The sequence below is a fragment of the Oryzias latipes genome, chromosome 13 (genome assembly GCF_002234675.1).
Source record: "Oryzias latipes chromosome 13, ASM223467v1".
Taxonomy (NCBI): domain Eukaryota; kingdom Metazoa; phylum Chordata; class Actinopteri; order Beloniformes; family Adrianichthyidae; genus Oryzias; species Oryzias latipes.
In genome coordinates this window covers 4,190,158-4,209,303 of record NC_019871.2, presented here as the reverse complement: position 1 = coordinate 4,209,303, position 19,146 = coordinate 4,190,158, and the positions used below count along the sequence as shown (strand labels likewise).

Here is a 19,146-nt window from a genome sequence, read left to right as displayed (position 1 = left end):
AGATTAAAAATGATCTTATTTTGTTTTTGTAATTTATTTTTCATATGCAAGATCAACACAAGTTCAACAACTACATGACTGGCTAAAGTAATCGACAGGAACGTCTAGCATACAATAGTAGTATCTTGCAAAAGTACCAATAGAAAAGTACAAATATGATTATAAAAAACAATGACCGGGTTGGACCAAAATGGGTTTGGGGGCGTGTCTTTGCCCATGTGACAGTGGCATTGACATTGCTTTTCATTCAAATTCAATTGACTTGAGTATTAATTGGTCATATTAAAGGGAAACTGAAAGCGGGGCTCAGTTTTGGAGCTGGAAATGCTGACAGTTGTGTGGTCATCAAAAGGGCGGCGGGAGGAGACGATGCTGGATCAGGAGAACCCGTGTGGGGGAGGAAGCAGGAGTCATAGAAGGAGAGTTTGATTAACCAACTGGAAAATGAGCTGAGCTTCATTCCACAACGATCTGGGCTTTTGACGCTCTGATCCGTTGGGTTTGAACTACATGAAGTCCTTAAGGTCCTGGTCTGGATCCTCTGCAGGTTCTTGATAAACTGCTTTCTGCCACTCTGAATTAATTACAGTGACTAAACTAAACTTTATATTTGTACTAAATTATAAAATTAGAACAACTTTGTGGTTTGTTTGAATGGATTATTCCACAAACTCCTGCCATAATTCCAGTTTCTGAATGTTTTTCATTGTTTTTATCTGATGATGGAGGAAATGGTTGAACTTTATACTGAGCGCAGCTATCCTGTCAATCGTGGACTTCCTGGAACAGCCACAGATCTGTCAAACCCGTTTTTCATCAGAAAGTTGACAGAACATCTGCGGGAGATGTCATTTGGAGATTGGATCATGTCTTCGCCGGCCCACCCGATGTCGATCCAGAGTTTCAGCAGCGCCTCGGTTCTTGTTTTTGTGGCCTCGCTGTGCGTAACAGCGGCGTGTGAGGAGACCAGAGGAGGTCGGCGGCATCCGGCCACATGTGGCTTCACAGGCAGACAGAAATGTGAGGAATGCAGACCACGCGGCTCAGATGAGATGCAAACCTGCAGCTTTGTTGCTTTTCAGCTGTTTGGTTCCCGGCTGCCGTCACATGACCACGAGCTCCGTCAGTCGCTCACTTCATGGTGTTGCTCTAAGGCTTGAGCTCTGCAGGGTCAAGTAAGAACTGGCAGAAAAAACTCTGTCTGCAAAAACATTATAAGTTTGTTCCTTTTTCTTTCTCAAAACAATAAAGACTGGAATCAACAGAAATACCTTAAATATTTAAGGCAAAAATGTTAACAATAGTTAAAATCCTTTTTCAAGATTGCAATCCATCCATCCATCTTCTCCCACACATCGGGGACCGGGTTGCGGGGGCAGCAGTCTAAGCAAAGATGTCCAGACTTCCCTCCTTCAGGCCATATCCTCCAGCTTCTCTGGGGGGGGGGGGGGGGGGGGGACGTTCCCAGGCCAGCCAAGAGACGTAGTCCCTCTAGCATGTTCCTGAGTCTTCCCCGGAGTCTCCGCCCAGTGGGACATGCCCAGAACACCAGGGAGGCGTCCCGGAGGCATCCGAACCAGATGCCCAAGCCACCTCAACTTTTCCTCTCGATGTGGAGAAGGAGCGGCTCTACTCTGACCGAGCTTCTCACCCTATATCTAAGGGAGCGCCCAGCCACCCCATGGTGGAAGCTCATTTCAGCCGCTTGTATTCTGCCCCTGGTAGTGTCTCCCACGGCAGACAGGTCTTAAGGAGCTAGACAAAGAGCGGTCCAGAACCCCTTCATGAGAAGAAAAAAACGGAGATTCTGTGACGTCGCCCGGATTCGTGTCACCGGGGCCTCACTCTGGAGCCAGGCCTGGTGACCTGGGGTCCCAAAGAAACGACGTGGGATCAATTCAATTCAATTCAATTCAATTTTATTTGTATAGCCCAAAATCACAACAACAGTCGTCTCGATGGGCTTCGAAGTAAAACATGAACTTAAAAAGATCACGAATACAAAGAGTTCAATAGGAAAATACTAAAATGAACTAACAAACTGACTAAGCTATACTGGCATCCCTGCCCTTAGACCCCCCTTCGCGATCACTGTCCAGTGGGCCCCACCACCTGTAGGAGAGCTCAGAAGGGGCTGGTGCAATGTGGTTTGGGTGGCAGTCGGTCATGGAACATGGCTTTTGAGACTCGATTGAAAAGCAAACTATCAAATGCTTTGAGAATAAAACAGCTGTGTAATCTCTAATTTTATGCATTACTTGGCTATAAAGTAAAATAAGAAATTTTAAATAGTTTCGTTTTTTGTTTAATTGATTTTTAGTGATTTTTTTTCTTAGACCAAAACCAAATCTTTGTGCTTTCTGGTGTTATGTGTGTGGAAATGCTTGTTTTTCTTTGTTTAGGATGAACAGGTTGCCTCAGATTAAAGTTTATGTCCTCTGTGTCCCGCCAGCACGCCTCCCTGTCGGCCAGCCGCTCAGAGAAAGGTACCGGTTGGTCGAGCCGCACGCTTGGCGCCCGGTGTCGGAACTCCATCGCCTTTTGCTCCGACGAGCAGCCGCACATCGGGAACTATCGGCTCCTCAAAACCATCGGAAAAGGCAACTTCGCCAAAGTCAAGCTGGCCCGGCACATCCTGACCGGCAAGGAGGTGAGTTGAAAGGAAAATGTTCTGTTTGGTGGGAAAGAATCAGGGGGATTGTTCTAAACCCGTGAACACACAGAACAGAAGCAAACCCTACAGCAGAAAGGAGGCTTTAACCCCCAACCAAAGCTGGGTCTTCATACACTGCAGCCCTTCATCCCTGAAAAGCCCCTGACCTACATTGCTCCAGCTGATGTCTTCAGGCTCTAGAACTTTGGTTTGGTCATGTGGAAACTGGTTGTTCGTGCCACAATAAGAAGGAGACACTTCTAAAGCTCGATTCAGTCTTTGACCGGGTCACCTCGCGACGTTAAGCTCCTTATGGATCCTTCATGGTTTATCTGCTGGAGTGCAGCTTCTCTGCTCTTCATGTTCTGTAAAAGCAACCCTTTTTGTCCCGCTTGTCTTTTTTCAGTGATTGATCAGGCTGTGAAAACGCTTTTTAGTAGGGAACATTTGAGTTTGTTTATGACTCTGTAAACAAACTTATGTTAAAAAGCAATAAACTAAAGAGAAGAAGTTTTTATCAGACAAATCATGTTTGCTTTGGGATAAAAATGGACATAAAATACAGTGTTTAACACCCAGAAAGAAACAAAAAAATGGTGGAGTTTTGTTTTGTTTCCCTTGTGCCCTTTTTCATTGTGCGCCCTAAGTAGAAGGCTTTATCCAAATTCACTCACTACCGAATCAGAATGACGTCACCCATAGCAATTAGTTTACTTCCGGCTTTCAGCCTCTATTTTTTCGTGATACAAATGGCGCCCTGTTGGAGCCAGGCGTCATCAGTAAGAAGTGATTTTTCAGAATCAATGTTTCTATGGCAACCCCTCTTGCCAATCAGGAGTGAGCTTGTTAGAAGGCCACACCCCTCCCACTTGTAATCTGTCTAGCATTTCGAAGGTGGGACGTAAGAGGCCAGCAACTACTTTTATTGGGGCATCTGATTGGTAGATGGTAATCCAAATGAGGATCAGCAAGAACATGTTGAAAAAGGTATTGGAGCAAGAATGGTTATTCCGACCAATAGAACGTTCATTTCTTTGTAGAAGTCTATGGGACTTTGACTTCTTGGAACCAGCAGGTAATTTTGAGTTTTGAGGGGGAGGAGTCAGTCCAGTTCTCATATATCGTCAATGTGCACTAAGGCCTCACGCCATTTCTTTGGGGTGTCCGAATCTACAATTTAAAAAAAGAAGGTACCCTGGAAATTACCCAGAAGTGTTTGCAAAAATCAGGGTACATTGATGGTCTCTAGATTAGTGAGTATAGACTACAATGCATTGCGTTTGAACAATTTGTCATTAGTATAAAAAATGTATTTAAATGTTTTTTTTTTCAAATCATCCAAGTTTTTAACATCAGAATGCAGTGGGTTCATAAACAGTCTTCGTAAAATGTTCATAATTATTAGGATTTTATTTCGGCATATGAGTGACATCATTAAAAAAAAGTGCCGGAATCGCATTATTATCTAGAGCACTGGATAGTCCTACACTACATGGTTACAGAGTAATGTGGAGCAAAAGTTCTTCTGTGGGGAGTCAAGAGTGAAAAGATGGGGGGACTATTTATTTGTTTATTTATTTTTACTTTTACTTCTTCCCAGGTTGCAATAAAAATCATCGATAAAACTCAACTGAATCCAACCAGCCTACAAAAGGTGAGGATCTTCTCTGCATGTTGTCTGTTGTCCTCTAGTCTTTCACTGGATGAGTTTTCTTCCCACAGAGGTTCCTCATAGTCGTTCCTCTGGAGTTCTGAAAGGAGATCCGGTTCTTTACCTTCATGGTGTTTTAACAAGTACAGCCTCCTTCATTAGCCATTTAACTTAAAGGGTCACAACACAATGACTTACCACACAACACATTGAAACACAACACAATGACTTACCACACAACACATTGACTCACAACACAATGACTTACCACACAACACATTGAAACACAACACAATAACTTACCACACAGCACATTGACTCACAACACAACACAATGACTTACCACACAGCACATTGACTCACAACACAATAACTTACCACACAACACATTGACTCACAACACAACACAATAACTTACCACAAAACACATCAACACACAACACATTAACTCACAACACAATAACTTACCACACAGCACATTGACTCACAACACAATAACTTACCACACAACACATTGACTCACAACACAATAACTTACCACACAACACATTGACTCACAACACAACACAATAACTTACCACACAACACATTGACTCACAACACAATAACTTACCACACAACACATTGACTCACAACACAATGACTTACCACATAACACATTGACTCACAACACAATGACTTACCACACAACACATTGAAACACAACACAATGACTTACCACACAACACATTGAAACACAACACAATGACTTACCACATAACACATTGACTCACAACACAATGACTTACCACACAACACATTGAAACACAACACAATGACTTACCACACAACACATTGACTCACAACACAATGACTTACCAAACAACACATTGACTCACAACACAATGACTTACCACACAACACATTGAAACACAACACAATGACTTACCACACAACACATTGACTCACAACACAATGACTTACCACACAACACATTGAAACACAACACAATGACTTACCACACAACACATTGACTCACAACACAATGACTTACCACACAACACATTGACTCACAACACAATGACTTACCACACAACACATTGAAACACAACACAATGACTTACCACACAACACATTGACTCACAACACAATGACTTACCACACAACACATTGACTCACAACACAATGACTTACCACACAACACATTGAAACACAACACAATAACTTACCACACAGCACATTGACTCACAACACAACACAATGACTTACCACACAGCACATTGACTCACAACACAATAACTTACCACACAACACATTGACTCACAACACAACACAATAACTTACCACACAACACATTGACTCACAACACAATAACTTACCACACAACACATTAACACACAACACATTTACTCACAACACAACACAATAACTTACCACACAACACATCAACACACAACACATTAACTCACAACACAACACAATAACTTACCACACAACACATTGACTCACAACACAATAACTTACCACACAACACATTAACACACAACACATTGACTCACAACACAACACAATAACTTACCACACAACACATTGACTCACAACACAATAACTTACCACACAACACATTAACACACAACACATTAACTCACAACACAACACAATAACTTACCACACAACATTAACGTACCACACAATACATTAACTCAACACACTAATCACAACACAACACATTAACTTACCACACAACACATTAACTCACAACACAATACATTAACTCACAACGGAAGTAAAGCTGCATTTGAAATGTTTTTATTCTGAAATTTCCACTGGGCTGAGCGGCTAACTACCTAACAGAGAGTAACGTCACAGTGAGCTGTGGGGGGAGCCAGTTGGTGCAGCGGTAGAGCGGTCGACCCAAAATCGTAAGGTTGCAGGTTCGATTCCCGTCTTGCACGCCCATGAGTCGAAGTTTCCTTGGGCAAGACTCTGAACCCCACCTTGCCTCTGGTGGGAGGTTGGCTCCAGTGTTTGGCAGTGCTCCACCAGTGTGTGAATGGGTGTGTGAATATGTGTGTGACTGGGTGAATGTGTCTCTGACTGTAAAGCGCTTTGTCCATTATACGCCATTTGTGACCCTTCTGGGCCACCGTATAAAACCCTTTGTTTTCGACGTGGGCTACAACAAATTGACAGAATCTCGCGACCATTCAGTCCACCATGATTGCTCTGTGTGCGGCGGGGGGTGACCATCTTTTCACACAGATTTCAGTCGTGGAAAAGTTCTGTAGTCAGATTTGGCTGGTAGGGCTGTATCCAGGGTCATGTTTTAGCTGCACAGGTTGCATTCGAGGGCCTAATGAGATTAGGTTTTTCTCTGTCTAAGCTGTGTGTGTGTGTGTGTGTGTGGGTGTGTGTGCGTGTGTGTGTGCGTCAAAGTGCCAGAGCCTCTCAGATTGAACCAGGACGACGTGAAGAACGCCATTCTTGCCCCGTTTCTCCATCAAAGTGTCGAGGTCAAGTGAAACTGCGCTCTCCGGAGCTAACTTTCCTGCACGTTAGAATCACATTGGCACGGTTGGTGCTTTCTCGGGGACCGCTTCAGCCTCCATGCGGTCGGTGTGACACCGTTTCAGCAGCGGTTCTCACAGTTCATACAAGAGAGGCCTTGTTCTGCAGCAGCTCTGATGACTGAACTGTTGTTCTGATTTTGAGTTTGCTTTATCTCGACCTTCACTGCCAGAACGCCCTCACTAGCTGCAGATCGATGCTCTCTCACGCACATGCACAGTCAGCCTATTGACGAGCTGACCTGTCCAGGTCAGGTGGTGACTCCGCTGATAGAGCAGATCATGTCTGCGCGGTGTAGCAGCAGCCCCACCAGGCCCAGATGCTCAGGAAACATCTGTCAAGTTGCTTTGTATCTCTCAGTTTCTTGTTTTTGCTGCTACCAACCATTGACCGTGCATGAATGGATTTATTATTATTATTCGTGATATGTTGGAGCCAAACGTAATCAATAAGCAGTGATTGGTAAGATCCGTTTCTATGGTAACCACTCTCACCAATCAGGAGTGAGGCTATTGGACGGCCACACCCCTACCTCTTAAAAGCGGGCTCGGGAGAATCTGTCAATCAAATGTTTTGAAAGTTGGACATAAGAGGCCATGAGGCTCCACCTACTTTTATTCAGGCGTCTGATTGGCCAGTTTATAACTTGACTATAGTGGGGGGGGAAATTAGGACAATCAAGAACATATTTAAAAGAAAAGGCAGCAGAGCAATAATGATTATTCAAAAAAAAGATAAAACAATAGAAGTCTATGAAACGCCAGGGGGAGGAGTCACTCAGTCCAGTTCTCATATACAGTCTATGGTAACCACTTTCCCTTCCACCTTCTTTGACACGTGCCCTCAGTGCTACGTCATCCAGCTCAGGTAAGGCAAACAAACGTTATTTCCAGGAAGAAAGCAGCTTTTTATCCCTTAAAGGTTAAGTTTGAGCAGATCAAGTGGCTGAAAAATCCACCACTAAGCTCAGAAAACAACAAATTATTCCCAGAGGTTGAAGTTTGCTAAGCCTCCTGCAGCTTTCTTAATAAAGAGGAGGATTTGGAGAGGGGGGGTTGAACAGTTTGTTCTGTGAGAAACAATGCTGGGAGAAGGAGGGACGAACCAACCTGCTCCTTTGCAGGGAAAATACTGACTTTGTTTGGATTCCTTTTGCAGCGTGGAAGATTGGGATTATGGAAAGAAATGTCTCAAATTCAAGCATTTTTTGTGGAAAATTAACTTTTGCATTTTTTATGGTTAAAATGGTACAAAGTAACAATGAAATCATAACTTACTTAATAACTTACTATTATAAAAACGAATTAACTTCTTAATTTCTATTGAAGTGGATAGAAAAAGGTTTAATCCTGAAACACTTTGGTTTTGAACTAATCAGGGGAATGTTTACGTAGCAGATTTGTTTAAATAAGTGTGTATTTTGTTTTATTCTAGTGTTATAATTTGAGATTTTCTAGTTAACCTAGCTGCTGATCTATTATAAATATGACAATATTTCACATTTTTGATAAGAATATATTTTGAACTCTGAAGCGTTTTGCAGCTTACAAATGATATAAATCTTTAAATCCCTAAAATGTACAACATTTGTCACATTTTCTGCTTTACGTACTTTACTTTGTGCTTTTCTTATTTTTTGAAGCTGCTTGACAACTTTCCCAATGTGAGATCGAAACGTTTTTTTGTTTCTTTGAACTTAGCTCAAAGTGTTTTTCTTTTTTTCAGCCATTTCACATTTAGTCTGACTTAACAATTAGTCAGTCCGTTAAAAGATCATTCAGCATTATTCGCCTCCTTCTTTAGCTTTATTTTGTTTTGATCTTTGACCATCGTCACAATTATTCTATTTTATTCTTGTTTTTTGCAACCGTTTATCTACAGTTTTAGCATTTTGTTCAATTCTTTTATTAATCTTATTTGAAACGTTTTCATTTTTTTAATTGGTCAATTTTTTTCATATCTGAAACGGCGGATAAAATGTCATCGATTTCGAGTTAAAATCTAATTGTTATGAGCGTATTTTGATGATTATTTATGAGTCCACTGTCTTCTGAAGATGAAAACGTTGATGGTTTATTAAAAAGAAGTTTACATTTAAATTAGGCCCATTAAATTGCAAATTTATTGTTATTGTGAGATCAAGCTGTGCAACACGCACATCGCATTTTGACTGTTTGTTCACATACCATACAAAGTTATATCGTCATCACATTATTGATCACTAATATTGCATAATGCGAGTTTTCCTCACATCGTGCACCCCTACTGGTAATTTAAATACACAAAAATAGTTCAGACGCAATGCATTCTGGTCTATATTTGCCCATCTAGTGAGCGTCGATGCACACTGGTTTTTCGCAGAGACTTCTTGGAAATTTCTAGGGCACTCGATGTTGGAATTGTAGATTTGGAAAGGACTAGAAAATGGCGAACGCACTACATAGGGCACTATGTAGTGAGTAAAGAAGGAATTCGGACACAACCATGATCTTAATAATAATTCTACGTTGTGATGGTCATTTTAGGTATTTAGAAAGTTCTTAGGGATTCACTAAGTCTTTTTACTGTTTTTATTCTTCATTTTTTTAGCTTCTCATTGGCTGTCCTACATTTTCCTTAAACATTTTCTCATCATAAATGTGACTTTCTATCACGAGGACAATCCTGGTTTCTTTGTGGGTTTTTTGTGTACAACAGCTGCAGATTGAGGTGTTTCCATCAGTTCTAGCTGAACAATATTTTTGGGGGGGCTTTCCTGTATTTGATTCTCCTCTGGTGTCCTGGTTGTGTGCAGCACAGCTGTTTCAGAGCAGGGCTCGTCCTGCTGTCCTGTTTTATCAGCACAATAGACTTTAGCTTTTTCATTTAGTGCGGGACGCTGTCTCTGTCTATGTGTGTCTCTGCCGGTTACACATCCTTTCATTCACCGCCTCTTTTATTCATCTACCTTCACTTCCTCTGCAGACCACTGCTCCCCCTACAGTACGTCGATGGAATCTCTTCATTTAATCTTTAAAGCCAAGTTACTCATGGATAGAAGGCTTTTGTGTCAAAACTTTTGTTTTAATTATTAAAATCATTTCAACATCTAGTGGTAGACAATATTTTAATATATGGGAGCCGTCATGTGCTGTCTTATTTAAATAAACTTTATTAGGATAAACCTTTTAAACTTCCAAATCAAGAAAAACAGAAAACCTTAAATGCGTCTGTCTTTCTGCTTTGCATTGGGCCAATTGTAACCTGGATCCTCCACAATAGAAAAGGTGTTTGCTGCCATGTTTGATTTCCTGTGCAGCCGCCTTCGCAGTGTGAGGATGTGTGTGGATTTTTGTGTGTGTGTGAGGATGTGTGTGTGACCGTGTGCCTCGTCTGCGGTTGGATGCCACTGAAGTGCGTTTCGTCCCTCGCTCCGGCCCCGTTCTCCAGGAGCCGAATTCCAGACGAGCAAACAAAAGAAAGCCGCCGCTGCCGCCGTGTGGGGGACGCCCGGGTGGGGGGGGTGGGCCAGCACCGGAGAAAGACGGGATACTTCACAGAGCAGAACCAGCAGCCTGTTTTTGTGTGTGGGGTGGGGGGGTGGGGGGGCTTGGTTGATGAAAACAGACCCGTAAACTGAGCGCTGCGCCTCTCAGACGTTTGGGCCTCCCCCATTATCTGGATTGGTTTTGTCCCTCTGTGCTTTTCCTGCTTTGTTAGTTTTCTATCAGTCTCTCAACCTAATGGGGGGGCAGTGACCCCCCCCCCCCCCCCATACCTGCTTGGTTGTCCATAACGTTGCAACACAAAAAACATTTTCTGATCCTCTAAACATCTTAATCCATCGTGAAAAGAAAGCTGATGTGATTTATGTCATGAGGGCACCTTAAACCAACCCTACCACAGGTTTGCAGAGGGGTTAGCGGTCTGTCGGGGGCTTAAATCCCAGGCTAAACGGACTACGTGTCTTAGGGCAACAATTTTAATGCCACGGTGCGAAAGTAATCAGTCAGTGGAGTTCTTTGAATGTTTCCTGCTTTACAATGCAAACGCAGCAGGAGAACAGACGACACGCCTCCAGGGTGAAGGAAAAAGACATCAGAATATCTGCAACACTCCCAAAGCTGAGGGCAGACTCAAGTCCATCTTTATTTATGCAGATTAAAAGACTAAATGGAGATTAAAAGAATCCATCCATCTGGTTCTGTTTCAAATCTGCTGTTAAAAGGATTTTACACACTACCAGAGGTACAGTAGCTGCCAACAGAGTCTCACCTTTATGTTCCAGAATGTAACGCAAACTCCTAAAATCCAACTCTGATCACGTTTTGCTCTTTTCCCCCCAAAAGAATTAAGAATCGTCCTACTTCCGGGTAGGAAAATGAGCTGCGAAAATAACTAATTTTTAATAAAATAATCACTCTTTAGTGTGCCAAACCTAATATACACCGTACAGCATTATAAATAAGGGGGAAAAAATGGTTGTCCTCTGGACAACCTGCCAAGTTGTCCTCCCAAATTTTTGGTTGTCCTTCGATACCAATATTCAACAGCAACGAAACCTACTCAGATGTCAGTACTTACATCTTTATTTCTTTTATACATCTAATATCAACTGCCTCTTATGATGGACATTTAAAAAACTCTTTAAATATTAAAAACAAACATTTTACTAAATATTGAAGCATCTGGTTACACAAAGTATTGCCAAAAACTTGAAACTAAATCTTTTTGTGTGTTTTGGAGACCTCTAGCGGTCGCACCAGGTAGTGTTGTTCATCACATATTTGAATACTGGTAATCTTTATTGAAAAGTGCACATGGACAAATAGAAAGGATACGCTAGCATGCACGCACTTCGTCTGTCAGTGGAAAGAATTTGCTGCATACGTCTCAATTCAGAGGTTCCCAAAAACTAACACTTAAAACTTGAAAAATAGTCGAAAAATACCAAAAATGTTGAATAAAAGACCAGGTTGTCACACGGACAACCACCAGGTTCATTTTGGTTGTCCTCCGTGAAATCTGGTTGTCTCGGACAACAGGATAACCGCTTATGTCGAACGCTGCCGTATATATGGATATAGTTTACTAGGGGTGTAGGAAAAAATCGATTCGGCAAAATATCGCGATAGTTCATTTGGCGATACTCGTATCGATTCAAAATGCTGCCAGAACGATATTTGTTTAACTATTTCTGAGCGTCCTTCAGTGTCTGACTCTTGTTTTCCGCTTCACCCTCCGACCGCTAGTTGGCAGCAGAGGACACGGAGCCTCTTTGAGCAGCTCTACACGTGCAAAACAACAGAAAGACTGCAGCCATAGGCAGCTTGTTCTGTTGTTATGAGACATGAGCTACTTAGTTTTTCCTTGGGATGGATACCAAACAGAAACTCTGTGCCATGTTGCTCCCAGTAACATATAAAAACGCGGATTGCTGTACTTTTTAGCGGCTCAGATAAGAACGAGAGAAGCAGTGCAGCAGCTAATGCACTTAGCATCGGCTAAAATGCTGTCGGCAAAGCGGGCCAAAGTGCTGTAGAACCTCACAGTATTAGATTCTAGTTTTTCTGATGGATCAGAGGGATGTGAACAACGCTCTGAAAAAAGGCCAACGTCGTGGCGATGAGCGTTACCAGTTTACTTCCACGTGTGAAAAAGCGTGGCTGCACAATGGTGCAGAGCAGACTGTGATGTAAAAAAAAGCCTCTTTGTCACATTAAAACAACTTTCCTTCATTGTCATGGAACATTCGTTAAGGAAAATTCATTCTTTGTCTTTTCTCATTTTGAAAAATATTTTGTTGTGAAAATCAGACAATGTTGACCGTTCCCTTTCTATATTTTTTCTTACCAAAATAAAAGCACTATGAATGTGTTTGGGTAAAAGCAATCTATATATGAGATACAGTTGCAGTGCTTAACATTGTGAACATTAAATAAACTGAATTTGACAATTTTATTACAATGGAAGACGTATTGAAATTCAGGTAGAGTTTTTTCAAAGTCATATTTAGAAAAAAGGAAAGAAAATATGTAAATATATAAATATCGGGTATGTATCGTATCGCCAGACTCTTGCTAATACACACCCCTATAGTTTACTCTGAAAGGTTTTAGTCACAAAGACGACAGATATTTGTAGACGACAACAGTTCCTCCTTGAACAGAATGAGGAATTCAGGAAACCTGGTTGAAAAACACATTTCTCCTGTCTTCACATTAGCCTTAATGAAAAGAAAAACAATAAAAATCCAAATCTTGAAAGATTTTTTTATTTCTGAATCAAAGTATGTTAAATTTGAACCAAATTGAGACATTTGGGGGCAGAAGACCATGAAAGTTTGATGCATCAAGATTTATTTATATATTAATGCATGTTTGCCAAAACCCATTAATATCACAAATCACTGAGTTTTCAAATAAAATATACAAAACATTAGTAATAAAACAGAGAAATTCATTATTTCAAATGGTCACATACCTTTGATTAATGTTAAAAGACAAACATTCAAAGTCCAGGTAAGCACACCTGAAGCTGCTTGGAATCGAAAAAGGTCTTTAGATTATTCGTTTTGTTAAATGAATCCTTTAATAAAGGTCATGGACTTTGTTCTTCTTCATCTATATTCTTTAGCGATGAGAAGAGAAGGAAATGGTTTTAAAATAGAACACGTTCATGGTTTATTTTAAACCTGCATTCCATTTGAACATTTTTAAAACCTGCAAAATATTGAAATCAATGGGGGGAAAAAGTTATGTCTTATTTTTTTTGTCTTATTTTTTTTCTGACAAAAAAATGGAATTATCTCTGAAATAAAAAGCCAAATTTTCTAATAAAGCTGACAGCAAAGCCTTTCAGTTTCCTTTACTGGGATATCAAGATGACGGCCTGAGTCAGCGTAGCATAAAATAGCATACAATAAAACAACTTAATTTCTAAAGCACTTTTCACAGAAAGACATTTCAAAGGACTTTACCAAAAGATGGTATAAAATTGAAACCAAAACACAGAGAGGTAGTAAAATCTAATAACTGTTCAAACTCAAGAAAACAATGTGTAAAATCAACTAAAAGCTCTCCTGAATAAAATCGTCATGACCTCTCAAAGCTAGTTTTTGGAATAGAGCGATGAAGAAGACAGTTTTTGGTCCTTCAATAGAGAAGAATGGAACATGTTTGGACCAGAGGTCTCACCGGGTCATGCTCTTCTGGACCCAACGGAAGTCCAAACCCAGCTGTTAGGCGCTGATGTACAAACATAATTCTATCAATAATTAAAAGAAGTGAAGAACAGTTGGTTTATGTTACATTGGGGGGGGGGGGGGGGGGGGGTCTCATCTCCTAGACTTTGAGCCAAACGTAGAACCTTCAACAGCTTAAGTTGCAGTTCTAGTGCTTATATTTCTATTTCCAAAAGGTTTTCCATTGGAGTGTGAACAGAGTTTAACCGTACAGAGACGTGAAGGAAGGAAAGGCTGAGGGCTGAAGCTCATCTCCACAGCTGGGCCTCAGATGGGTCCATGACACCCCCCCCCCTCCCCAAAACCCCCACCCACCCCTAGGGAGCCGTAGATCCCGGGGATTAATACCTGGGGGAGCACCAACTGTGACGGAGCTGATCCCGTGGGAGGGAAGCGGGATAACGTGTGGAAAAACGGTGCATTCAAGTACAATCTGGGAAAAATGTTCCCCTTTTCCTTTTTAATCATCCATTTGCAACAGAAATGAGTATTTTTGCTCCACGATTCAAAATAGAAACCACAAAGAGAGCGGGGTTTTTTTTTAGATCTCCTATCAATGTTAAACCTTGAGAATATTTTTTTAATGGTTTTTCTTTTTTTTTTTATCAACATCCAGACTCAATAACATCACATCAGACTTTTTTTAAAAGAAGAAATTCCTCCTGAATGTTTTTGAATCTTTAAGTTTAATCTTTAAGCAAGACCTGGAAAATGTGTTAAAAAAAAACAAAACGAGGCAGAAATAGAGAAGCAGGAGATGTGATGGATTATGTGCTAATTCTTCCTAAACTCTGATGACCAGCTGATGCCCCACACCGTCCCCGTGGACGCATGCTTCTGTTGACGGATGGACAGGGTCACCGTTCGGGAGCACCGAAAAGAAACATAAACGAGGAAACGCAGTCCTTTCTGCCAAAAATAATCCAGTGTTTCTACACAGAAACGCCTCTGATCTCTGAAGTTTACTGACTCTCCTGCCGGTTCCGTCTCAGCCCTCCAAACATGTTCTGCTTCAAAATCTTTCATCTTTTTCTTTTTTAACACCTCAATTGCACATTTATAACTCCATTCTTATGAAATTGCCCCCTTTTTCAGTCAGTAAATTCCAGAAAATGATAGCTCAAATCATGATCCCTCCACCACCGTGCTTGACAACTGTGCAGATGATGACTTAAAGAGAGATAGAAACTAATTTATGATCAATTTCCCAAGCTCAACAAGACACTCCAAAACTCTTGCCTCTTTGGAAATGTGGACAGACGCTGGAGGAAAACTGCTGTGTTTGGCTGAAGGCGATAAAACGTTGATCAACTGTTAAACTTGCAATTCTAAACTCGATTAGCTAATTAAAATCCAGTTCCTGTTTTTGAAAATAAAGAAAAATGTCTAATTTATTCAATCACATTTACTCTTTTTATTTATTTTTTTAAGTACCAAGATAAACATTTATATAAAGTGATTATCGGCTGAATTGTTGAAATTTTTCTGGATTTTCTTTTGTCCTCAGAGTTCTTGAAGTCCCACCCCGATCATGTTTTGATCTATTTTTAAAGCTATTTATGAAATGATGATAATGTGGTTTTTAAGGCCAAACACCCTGTGCCGTTTTCTATTGAAACTGTATGGCAACAATTAGAGTTCGAAAAACTCAGAAATGCCTCTTTTCTGACGCCCCTCCTTTGTCTGTTGCTGCATGGAGGTGTCGTCTGTCCTCCAGGGTCAATATGTGTCACGGCGTCGATGATGAGCAAACGCTGGATCCAGTTTGTGTTTAAACGGGGTGGGGGGTCGGTTGATTGATCCTGAGCTGCGGTTCATTTGAGTTTCCACAGGAAGGCATCACTTTAATCAGAGAGATGGGAGGCGGAGGATGAGGCAGCACTTTAAAAGCACATTGATGGATGGGGAGGGGGGGTCAGAGGAGAAGCTCGCCCTGGGGAGGGGCTTTTGTTGTCAGCATCAGCACGGCGCTCTGACAAGAGCCCAGGTCTGGATCTCATGGGTGGGTGTGGGGGGGGGCATACATGGTTCGATCCACCACTTCTTGTGTGGTCCAAACCAACTTTTTCTGAAAAGTGCAAATGCTTTTTCTCGTTTCTATGTATGTCTCCCCTGTTTTACTTGTTATTTGTCGTTGTTGTGTTGCTATTTTGTGTACTATTGTGACTTTATCTGATTTGTTTTTTTTTTTTCAGCTGTTTCGAGAGGTCCGCATCATGAAGACTCTGAACCATCCAAACATCGGTGGGTCGCGCTGCAGAAAGCTTCCTCTGGTTCTCCTGCTGGTGGTTTTTGTGTTTTTGTGACGCTCGGTTTGCTTGTCATTTTGTCACACAGTCCAGCTGTTTGAGGTGATCGAGACGGAGAAGACCCTTTACCTGGTCATGGAGTACGCCAGCGGAGGTGAGCCCAATCAGCCGTCGGGGTTGAAGTAGTGGAAGCTAACGGGCTTCCTCCTGGTCTCTCTCTGTGTTCCCCTTCGTCTTCTGCTGCAGCTGCTCTTTGTTTGCTGTGCGATCTCTGACGTCCATTACCTAATAAGGCTGCGGCGCCTCACCAGCTGACTCGCTGCTTTAGGGAAAAAAAAAAAAAGCCTCATCAGCATTTTTTCGCTGCTCAGCACCTCAACGGTTAAGATGATTGGCCGGAAGAGCTGCGCCTAAAAGCCATTAAAGCTGCTGGAAATGCATTCACATGTTCTGAAATCCTCCCACGATTCATGCTGTGGGTTTTTGTTTCAGGCAATGAAATCAAAAGAAAACATTCATTATTGAGGCAAAAATTGAGCTGAGTTTTACACACAAGGTTCAACTCTAAGTAAAACTGCCGTTAATCACAAATTAACATTCTGTGTAAAAGCACGGTGGTGGCAGTATCATGGCACGGTGCTGGTTTTACTACCTGTAGGCCATCACACTGGTTTAACTGTCACTATAAGTGAATTAAAAGAACAAATGAGACTCGAATGAGAACGATTTGACCTTCAGTACAGCTGCCTTTGAAAAAAATGATCAACCGATTTGATTTGATCGGATTCTATCCATCAAATCTGAATTTACTGGTGGGTGTTTTTTAGGATAAAATTTGCGTGTGTTTTTTTTTTTAGTTTGTCATGCAAGAATTTATAGTTTTATTGAAAAAAGTTTCCTCAGGAATATGTTTAGTCTCTAACAGTCAAATAAAAGCAGTTAATTGAATGGATATTTGGAAATTAAATCAATAGAATCTTTAATTAGTTTGATCGTGAGCTTCTGATTGGCTCTGCAACAGATCGACTACCTGTCCAGGGTAAACCCCGCCTTCGTCAACTGTATAGGGATAGGCCCCAGCATCCCCAATAACCCAGGAAAAAAACGATAACATTATGTTAAAACTTTTATTTTTTTAAATATACTTTTTTTTAAATTAAAACCAGACTGTTTATTTTTAGTAAAAACCTTTTTTTTTAAATATACTTGGAAACAGGTTTGAAAATCAAAGGAGAAAATGCCCAGAAAAGACTTCTGCTTCTTTTAGCTAAAGGAAGGTGTCAGAAGATTTAAAAAAAAAAAAAGACCACCTCTCAGACCAAACTAAAACACAACAAGCTTTAATTCTCTCTTGGTTTTTTTCTCTTCAGGTGAAGTGTTTGACTACCTCGTGGCTCACGGCAGAATGAAGGAGAAAGAAGCCAGAGCCAAGTTCCGACAGGTCAGAAGAACCTTTTGATCTCTGAACCGGAGCTCTGCCCGCTCAGTCGGCCAAACGTCTGCGTCTTCCAAGCTGCAGATCAATCAACAGTTTGCTGCAGCATGAAAGTCGACTGTAAAATATCGCTTGAACAGGAGGGAAGTTTTAAGGGTTCGAACGTTGAAGCTGACGGACGGGATTTCTCTGTTTGAGACCCAGAAGGCGTTTCTGCAGAGCAAAGAGCTGCTGAGATTTCATTCAGGAAGTTTAGTCCTCCTTCCATTGGAGGATGTTGAACGCTCCCGCCTCAGAAAGTCTCTCTCTAACGGTCTGCTCCTCCTCCTCAGATCGTCTCAGCCGTTTACTACTGTCACCAGAAGAACATCGTTCACAGAGACTTGAAGGTCAGTTTGCTTTGCAGCCCAAACATCATTTTCTATGGGGGGAAAAACAGCAACAACGGAGGAGGAATTCTGAGTGCCAACTGCATTTTTGAAGGTAGACGTTCTTCTGCTCTGCAGGCGGAGAACTTGCTATTAGACGCCGACTCCAACATCAAAATAGCTGACTTTGGATTCAGCAATGAATTCACCGAAGGCAGTAAGCTGGACACCTTCTGCGGCTCGCCGCCTTACGCAGCTCCAGAGCTCTTCCAGGGGAAGAAGTACGACGGTCCAGAGGTGGACATCTGGAGTCTGGGCGTCATCCTGTACACGCTGGTCAGCGGCTCGCTGCCCTTTGACGGGCAGAACCTGAAGGTAGGAGCCATAAATCAGACAAAACCTCATGAAAATATTGGTTCAACACCAAAAGTGTTGAAGCTGAAGGCCCACAGAACCCAAACTTTCAGCACAGAAAGGTTTCCAAATCGCACTCTAAATACTTTTTTCTCATGTCTTAGGCTTAAAAATGTGTGTTTTCAAGTTTCTGCAGTGACGTTTGTCTTGAAATTTTGAGGATGTTTCCGCTCGTTTGTCTGCAGGAGCTGCGGGAGCGGGTCCTGAGGGGGAAATACCGCGTGCCGTTTTACATGTCCACGGACTGTGAGGGGATCCTGCGCCGCTTCCTGGTCCTCAACCCCGCCAAGCGCTGCTCGCTGGAGGTGAGAAGGAGAGGATTTTCAGAATAAGATTACAGAAATGCGGCTGTCGCTCTGCTAGGAAAAATGATTTTTTTATCAACTATGAACTGACAAATGTTTATCAAGTGTAAAAAGTTTTGTGTAGAACATGAAATCATATTTAGTTGGATTTGTTTGTCATCTGTTTTCTCTCTTATTACCAGCAAATAATGAAAGATAAGTGGATAAACGTCGGCTATGAGAGTGACGAGTTAAAGCCGCACACCGAGCCTGCAGAGGACTTCACGGATACGAGCCGCATCGGTGAGAATTTAGCTCAACCT

The 19,146-nt window shown here is 41.6% G+C and overlaps 1 protein-coding gene across 3 annotated transcripts in view; it reads left to right on the top strand.

Moving 5' to 3' along the window:
* LOC101163264 (MAP/microtubule affinity-regulating kinase 4) overlaps positions 1-19,146 on the top strand; it is a 62,908-nt gene that overhangs the window by 22,684 nt on the left and 21,078 nt on the right. For all 3 annotated transcript variants that reach the window (XM_023961589.1, XM_023961590.1, XM_023961591.1), the window contains exons 2-10: positions 2,453-2,650; positions 4,254-4,307; positions 16,269-16,317; positions 16,411-16,476; positions 17,693-17,763; positions 18,090-18,146; positions 18,264-18,500; positions 18,725-18,844; positions 19,027-19,126. In XM_023961589.1, coding sequence (XP_023817357.1) covers positions 2,453-2,650; positions 4,254-4,307; positions 16,269-16,317; positions 16,411-16,476; positions 17,693-17,763; positions 18,090-18,146; positions 18,264-18,500; positions 18,725-18,844; positions 19,027-19,126 — 952 coding nt within the window. The remainder of the gene's footprint in view (positions 1-2,452; positions 2,651-4,253; positions 4,308-16,268; positions 16,318-16,410; positions 16,477-17,692; positions 17,764-18,089; positions 18,147-18,263; positions 18,501-18,724; positions 18,845-19,026; positions 19,127-19,146) is intronic.